The following is an 8,742-nucleotide window of genomic DNA, read 5'->3' as shown; positions in this document are numbered from 1 at the left end:
ATATATTTATATTTTTTTCATTTTTTGTAATGAAAATCATAAATTTTATTTGCTCTAACGAAGTATTTTTTCCCTTTTCGACCCATCGCGGCTTTTATAAAAAAAACTTGAGAATGAAAATGTTTATTCAGCTAACATTATTTGTTTGATGTTAATCAATGAGTGTATCCCAATTTCACAAATAATTTATGTAAATATGCAGATTTACAGCTGTGAATTTTATGGTAAAACTAAAAAACCGAATATTAATGAAGCATGATTTCTGTAGTATTTTAGTTTCTTATTATTTTAAAATAGACTTACTCAATATTAATTAAAACCAATTGGTGTAAAGTGAGCTCTAAATATATAAAAAATAAAGATTAACAAGATGTCATTATATTCATTAACAATTTTAGGATTTCAGAAACTGATATATAAAACCGTATATTAATGCGAGTCACTGTATGTATTAAAACTTAATATAGTGTAGATAATTGAATAGTGAGGGCTTTACTCATTTATGTAAAAAATAAATATTTTGTTAATAAGTTTAGAATTTGTAGATATTTAAATATTAAATAAAAAACAAGCTTTGACATCTGTTAGAACCAAAAAGACTCCACCTTGAATAAATTCGCCTTGCACAAGTTAAATTTCCGAAAGAAAAACCTGCTGTTATTTTTGTTTAGAAAATAAAAGACAAAGAATAATTTAAAAAAATATTTTAAATATACATACATACATATGTACATATTCGTATGACATAAGAAATACCAACAAATATTTTTTCTATTCTTCCTTGTGGTGATTTTTCGTTATCATGAATTATAAATATTCGGTCGGAATTCACGCAAAAAAAACGTATTGAGTAAATTAATAATTTTTATTATTTAAATAAGTAAGTTGACTCTTCAAAAATCAATAAATACAAATAATTGAGAACGTACAAGAGTATGTATTTAGTATTTTATATTCAAAGAGAAATAGTGATCAAATAGATAAAAGAGTATTTGATGACTAGCACTTTGTTTATTATCATTAGTTTTGTTGTTTTATTGAATGTTTGCTTAATTGTATAAAAATAAATAAATATAACTTGTTGTTGTGTTATATTTTTTTGAACGTTACTGTATGAAATGTTTGAGTGGGAAATCTTTAGTTGTTAATAAATTGTCAAAAAGAAAGGTATTTTTTTCAAATTCTTTTAAATATATTAAGTTTTATTAAATTATATTTAAATGTTAATATTGTATTTATACAAGTGTGGCCAAAATTATATGTAGTAGTGTTAGTACCTATAACTATGTAATGGTAAACGATTTTATAAGTGGAACAAACGATTACATATTTATGTATTTTATACTATTTGGAACCATAAAAGTTGGATCGAAATTCATCATTTAATTTGAAATCATTAAATTTGCATTACATTGTTGAATTTATTATTTGTTTATCAAGTGCAATTCTATAACGGTTATCAAACTTATTATTTAAATTTTACAAATATAGTAATACGTATGTAAATAAAATAAAATAATAACAATAAGTCAAAATAAGAGATCAAGATAAATACTCTTTCAATTGTATTAGATTTCAGAAACTAATGAAATTGCAACATCAATATTTTTTAACGACTATGCCGGTACTATTAGTTTAATGCCATATTGGCGTTTAAAATGTACAAAAACCCATATTTCATACAAATAATTTGCTCACTAGCAGTATTGAATTCAAAAAATCTTAAAGTTGAAATAAGTAAATAGCGATAGTTTCAATCTGTTCGGAATTATCAAAAAGGTAATGATTTTTAAAGAACAGCAACATTAAAGTGGAATATGATTTGAAATTGATTGAAATGTATTTAAATATCAGAAATACTATGTACTCAAGCGTTTGGTCCTTACATACATTCCGAATCCTGAGCCAATTCTCAGGTTTTCGAAGTTTATATTTATAATTTAATTTTAAATTCACAGTTATAAAAGTATAATTTAATGTTTCTGTAAGGTTTTAAAACTGATAACATTTTGAACAATTTTAATACTTTTCCACAAAAAACAATAATATACTGTACACATTAAAAATCAAATAAATTCAATTTTTATCGTACTTAATTATATTAACGGCATCTAGTCGTATTTTATTATGGTTCAAATCCTGTATATGGGTTTTTATATTATGCAATAGTTGTCAATAAATTGCTATTTTATTCACCTTCGGTCTTTCTGGTTAATTCCTTACCCCAGGTCTACACGTAGCTATATTTATTGCTGCAATTGTGAAATTTGCGAGTGTAGACCGCAAATTGCCATAGGTAGCAATCCATTGCGCAATGATTGCTTTACTGATTGTCTGATCAATTATTGCTAAGCAATAAGTTGACAGTTCAGTTGTCATTAATGTAAAATTTATTCTTTCTATGGTTCAGTGCGATTAATTCATATATATTTAATTTATTTAAGTACCAAAAGTAAAAACACAAAGAAATTAGTGAAAAAAATCAATTAACACAAAATATAAGCAAAATACACATAATTTTTTCATAGAACTTCTCGCGTTGAAAATTTTGTATTTGTGACGAGCGTTTTCTCCACCTAACACTGCAGACACACGATCAAGTTTTTCTTGCTAGTCTTTTACATATGTATGTTGAAAATCTTGACCTGTCTAAATGTTGAAATCTTGACCTGTGTAAATGTATTAAAAAAAATAAAATTTCATACATCTGTTCATATTTTTTTAAAAAAAGTTAATGACGTCATGTTCTGCAATAAACTTTTTTTTTGGTTACTTTTTTAGCATTTTGGTTATTTTTTTAATCAAACTTGGTTACAAATATTTTGAGGTTGTGGCAACACTGCCCCTAAGTAAAGCAATCAGCAATCGCTGTGCTGTTGTTCTGCCGACATTGTAGACTGTGTTTAGCAATAAAAAATGCTACGTAGAGACATAGGGTTAATAAATATTCACTACGATTTAAGTAATTTTTCTGATCATTTGCAACTTTAATATTCTCTGATATGCTAATATTTGTACAAATATCATGGCTTTTAGTTATTATTTAAAACTATTACTTGTTTATAATAAATATTTATAAAAAAAATTTAAAACCTACATACGTCAGCTGGTTATAGTCTTTATCAAAGAATTGATTCATGGGAATGATATTGTGAATTTAATACAATCAATCTTCCATTTAAAAAGATTGTTAGAGTCAGCTGAGAAAAATAAATAAATGATAAGTGTTGGGATTGATAATAGATAAACTAAAGAGGTGGCAGCAATAATAAAGAAAATATTATTCGAAATGTTCAAAAACAATACTTTTATATTTAGCTTTTAGGATACAGTTTAGATACCAAAGTAAATAATTAAACAAATTAGACGATTTTCGTTTCCCATCATTTGGAAATTTCAGCAAGTTTCAACATAATAAAACATTAAGAAAGTATAATACCCTTCACTAAGTAAATGTGCAAAAACATTTTTCTTTTAAAATTCAAATAATTTTTTTCGTGACTGATTTTCGAAAGTGGACCTTATATGGGAGCTATGATCAGTTATGGCCCGATCACCATTAAATTAGGTCGTGTGATTTATATCTATATGGAAGTTATTTATGTTGAATTTTGTGTGTATACCAAAATTTTTAAGAGATTTATGGACGTTAAAGTGATTTTCGGAAGCGGGAGCTATGACTAATTATGGAGCGATCATAACAAAATTTGGTGACATGAATTTTGTATATTAAATAAGTTTTATTTGGAGCGAAATTTGTGTAGATTCCTATATAAATTAAACATTTATGACCGATAAAGTCCAATTTCGGGAGCACATTTGTATGGGGTAGGTGAAATAATGGCCCGATTTCAGAAAGTTTCAATAGGCTTGGTCCTTGGACCGAAAAATTTTATGTACCAAATTTTATCGAAATATCTTCAAATCGACTCAGAAAGTACTTACAAGTCGATCGGTATACTTTAAGGTGGGTGTTGGATTAATATTTTTGTGCGTTACAAATATCTGCACAAACGCATTATATCCTCCCCACTATGGTGGTGTAGGGTAGAAAAACCGTTAAAAATTTAAAATTAAACGAATAAAGAAATTGTATTAGTTGGAATGTTAAATTTAATGGGCAGCATTCAACCAATCTCAATAGTTTAAATAATTGTGACCTGAACTTTGACCACAAACCAGACATCAAAAGTACATATCATGTATTTCAACTAATGTAGAAATTTGGCAATATCATGATGTTAATTGTCAAGTAAGAGATATTGTTTAATCTAATCTACATAGAATTAAATAATATGAAAACATAAACGAACTTATTTGACACATCACAACAACTACATAAGTATTTTATATTTCCATATCTTATCAAGTCAATTAATTCATTTATGTCTAAATGGAAGATTTTCAAGAGCTGTGAAAATATTTAAATTATTTGTATACAAATCATTATCTTTTATTGCAACTATATAAGATTGCGATGCAGTTTAAACTTGATCAAAAAGTGGTTTAAAAATAGACAGATCTTGATCGTGATAGTAAAGGTCAGCTTATGAAATTTGACCTTTGACTCTGGTACATATATATTTCCTTTGGATTGAGTAATAATATTGTGAATTAGTTTTATTTAATATAAGCAATTTGGTATTTTAACCAAATAGTTGCAAAATCCTAAAAGTTCAAACTGCAGGAACGCACAGTAGTATAGAAAAACAAGTAAGACAGCTATATTCGGCTGTGCCGAATCTTATATGCCCTTCACCAAATTATACTTCAAAATACAAATTTTAAATATTTTTAAGTAAACAATTTATTTTTTTCAGTTTTTGGAAAAAAAAATTTTTTGAATTGTTATTTTAATTTTTTTTTTTTTATTTTAAAAAAAAAATTTTTGGTGAAAAAAAATGCGGGTTAAAAACTATTTTTTTCGTCTTATATACGTCGCTGCAAAGGCCTTTGAAATATCTATCATTATATATCCATATTGTCTATATTAATGACTTAGTAATCCAGATATAGGTAAAAAATCGAGGTTTTCCTGGTTTTTCCTCATGATTTTAAATAGGAAACTTCTCGAAAGCATGTCTGACAGAATTATTAAAGATTTGGATCCCGAAGATTGGGGTCTTCAGAAAATTGATTTCAACAAACAGACGGACATGGCTTAATCGACTCCGCTATCTATAAGGATCCAGAATATATATATTTTATAGGGTCGGAAAATTATATTGTGGAAATTACGGAAAACGGAATGACACCTCGGGTATGTTATGTCTTGTTTAAGTTTTGAATTTGAACAACATGGTCCTACCATGGGTGCGGCCAGGGGTCCCTAAAGTGGGACACCTCTTTAGGATCCCATTTCTTCGTTGTGTATTCAATGGATGAATTACGGAATAATATCGAAATGCATAGGTTATGGAGTCAATATTTTTTTTGTTAAAATTCTATGTTTGCATATTATTATTTTATATTTATCGTCTGTGACACATAATGGTTGGGGGAAATTTTGAATAACTCTTAAATTTTCCAACCGATACTAATAGAAAATATTTGTTCATAGATGCAACGCCTTAAAACTCTTACGCAACTGAAAAGAACGTTGTTGTTGCCCTCATTTCGCACATACAGCGTATCATCGACATTGCCAGAATTAACACAGGTAAGCGCAAGGAGCTAAATTTAAAAAATAAAGGATATTATACTTATTTTAAAATCACTTATCGTAATATTATAAACATAATGTAGACAAGAGGATTTACTAACTGCAACGTACAATGACTTTGGAAAAATACATTCTGCTAAACATATTTTACATAAGCAAACAAAAAAGGACAATGTTTTCGAAAAGAATGATACTAAATACAACAATACACAAAGAACATTCAGATTTAATCCTATAGCCGAGAAAAGATAAAGAGAGTGGATTAGCTATACAAACATTTAAAGTTATTCATTGTCTAATAATTCGTTTCCAGGTACAATTTAATGTCAAGCGTGGCAATTATGCCGAATTAAATGGCAAAGATGTGACCTTTTTTGAGTCGTTAATTGGCACCACAAATGTGTTAAAAGATGGCGAAGATGACTTGCAAGGTTACAATGTGGACTTTTGGCGCACTGTACGTGGCAACAGTAAATTGGTATTAAAACCCGGTTCAACGCAGGAAATTTCTGAAATTTTAAAATACTGTAATGGCAGACGTTTGGCCGTTTGTCCCCAGGGTGGCAATACCGGTGTAGTGGGAGGAGCTGTGCCAGTATTTGATGAAATTATTCTATCATTAGCTCGCCTAAATAAAGTTATTAGTGTCGATGACATAACGGGTATAACAGCCTGCGAGTCTGGATGTATATTGGAAAATTTGGATGCTAAGACCAGAGAATCTGGTCTAGTAGTGCCAATTGATTTAGGAGCTAAATCAAGTTGTCATATTGGCGGAAATGTATCCACCAATGCTGGCGGTTTGCGTGTTGTTCGTTATGGTAATTTACATGGCTCTGTATTGGGACTGGAAGCGGTAAGTAAAGCATTTTAATCTCACATATACATATGTATGAGTTTTGAATTTAATAGTGCTTATCATATTCTTAAAGGTATTGGCTGATGGAAAAGTGTTAGATCTTATGTCGGATTTTAAAAAGGACAACACTGGTTACCATCTAAAACACATGTTTATAGGCTCGGAGGGTACTTTGGGAGTGGTTACCAAATTGGCTATTTTATGTCCACCCGTTTCTGAATCTGTAAATTTGTCATTCTTGGGTAAATAGTTAATAATAAAATTTTTACAAAATTTACGAAGCAAGCTTAAATACGATTTTACATATAATTTACAGCCCTAAATTCATTTGAAAGTGTTTTGCAGACATTCAAAAATGCTAAACGTCATTTGGGTGAAATCTTGTCTTCTTGTGAAATGATTGACGAGAAATCTTTGGCTGCTAGCTGTGAAAATTTCAAATTCAAGTAAAATTAGCATTTCATTTAATGTGTATTTTCAGTCCGCTATAAATTACATGTATTTTCCTGCAGGTCACCCATTGAAGGCTTTCCATTCTACATGATTATCGAAACATCCGGTAGTAATGCTGATCATGACATGGAGAAAGTCAATAATTTCTTGCAATATTGTATGGAAAAAGGCGATGTAATCGATGGTACCTGCACCAGCGAACCAAGTAAAATGCGAGATTTGTGGAAAATTCGTGAATTAATTGCACCGGCATTAGATAAGGATGGATATTGTTTCAAATATGATGTATCATTGCCGTTACGTTCCTTCTATGAAATTGTTAATGTTCTGGATAAACGTGTGGGCCATATGTCGAAACGTGTTTGCGGCTTTGGCCATTTGGGAGATTCGAATCTTCATCTGAATGTTTCTTGTGAGGAGTACTCGACCGAACTGTATAAAATGATTGAACCGTTCGTTTATGAATACACATCGCAATTGAAGGGCAGCATAAGTGCCGAACATGGTATAGGTTTTCTTAAGAAGAACTATTTGAAATTCTCCAAAAATCCCGATGCTATAGATATGATGCGGCAAATGAAAAATGTTTTAGATCCAAATTGTATATTAAATCCTTATAAAGTTATAAATTAATTATATTTACAACTTTTAGTTTAGCAGAGAAAAAATATGAATAATATTTTATTGAAAATTTTCTAAATGACATAGAACAAATTACAAAGTTAAGTATGATTTCGTTTTATACATTTTCAACAAGTTAAAATGAAACAAGTTATAAATCTAACACCCCCACTCGAAATCTACTTTAAAACAATCCCAAAAGTTTACAAAAATTTAAATGCTTTTCCTTAGAAACGGGTTTAGTCAAAAAATCAGCTAGTTGATCATTTGTAGATATTCCAATAAACGAAACTTGATTTGATTGGCGTTTTTCTCTTATGTAATGATGCCTTATATCAATATGCTTCGTTCTTGGATGATATACTTCATTCGAGGCTAAGTGTATGGCACTTTGGTTGTCACAACATATGTTAGTAGGAATTTGATCGTTAAATTCAAAATTAAGTTCCTTTTCCAGCATTCTTAGCCACATGATTTCTTGCACTGCTGCCGATAACGCCATATATTCGGCCTCTGTTGTAGATAATGCAATGGTTGGTTGTCGTTTGCTATTCCAGGATATTGCTGCATTTTGTAATAAATTAACGTAACCAGTAACTGATCTTCGATCTTCCAAATCATTACCCCAATCAGAATCTGTATACGAAATAAGATTATTATTACCATTAGTATAAAAATGTAACTTGTAATGAGTAGTTGCTTTCAAATATCGAAGAATACGTTTCACAGCTGTCCAATGAATTCGGGAAGGAGCTTTATTAAATTTACTTAAAAAATTGACAGCTTGACTTATATCAGGACGTGTGCATTGAGCAGCAAATAATAAACTACCAATAGCTTGTTGATACGGAACATTTTTCATTGTATCATCTTCACATTCGGATTTTGAAAATTTTTGATTAAGATCCATTGGTGTAGATATTGGATTACAATTTTCCATTTCATATCTTTTCAACATGTTTAGAATATATTCTTCTTGATCCAGAGTTATATGATCATCAGTTTTAATTATTCGCATTCCTAAACATCGTTTTGCTTCACCTAAAAATTTCATTTTGAAATTTTCCATTAATTTTGTTTTAAATAATTGACTAAAATCCATATCATTAGTAAATAGGAGCATATCATCTACATAAAGCGCCATAAA

General features: G+C 29.2%; 1 protein-coding gene across 2 annotated transcripts; it reads left to right on the top strand.

The window, feature by feature from the left end:
- The first annotated feature begins 822 nt into the window (after positions 1-822).
- On the top strand, positions 823-7,620 carry LOC135958835 (D-2-hydroxyglutarate dehydrogenase, mitochondrial-like). Of its 2 annotated transcripts, none has more exons than XM_065509752.1 (6): positions 823-880; positions 5,561-5,659; positions 5,976-6,518; positions 6,595-6,763; positions 6,838-6,967; positions 7,034-7,620. In XM_065509752.1, exons 2-6 carry the CDS (start codon positions 5,561-5,563, stop codon positions 7,605-7,607), a joined length of 1,515 nt encoding a protein of 504 aa, XP_065365824.1. In that variant the 5' UTR covers positions 823-880; the 3' UTR covers positions 7,608-7,620. The 2 variants fall into 2 exon arrangements, with proteins under 2 accessions (XP_065365824.1, XP_065365823.1); XM_065509751.1 differs by lacking the exon at positions 823-880 and adding an exon at positions 1,129-1,167.
- The last annotated feature ends 1,122 nt before the right edge of the window (positions 7,621-8,742 follow it).

This window comes from Calliphora vicina, chromosome 4 (genome assembly GCF_958450345.1).
Source record: "Calliphora vicina chromosome 4, idCalVici1.1, whole genome shotgun sequence".
Classification (NCBI taxonomy): Eukaryota; Metazoa; Arthropoda; class Insecta; order Diptera; family Calliphoridae; genus Calliphora; species Calliphora vicina.
Note: the sequence above shows the minus strand (reverse complement) of the source record. Positions and strands in the feature narration are given on the sequence as shown.

Bases quoted from the DNA above. Each gene is read 5' to 3' on its own strand.
- LOC135958835 (XM_065509752.1), top strand. From the start codon at position 5,561: ATGCAACGCCTTAAAACTCTTACGCAACTGAAAAGAACGTTGTTGTTG. The intron at 6,764-6,837 runs GTAAATAGTTAA...TATAATTTACAG, and splicing joins TGTAAATTTGTCATTCTTGG to CCCTAAATTCATTTGAAAGT. The intron at 6,968-7,033 runs GTAAAATTAGCA...ATTTTCCTGCAG, and splicing joins TGTGAAAATTTCAAATTCAA to GTCACCCATTGAAGGCTTTC.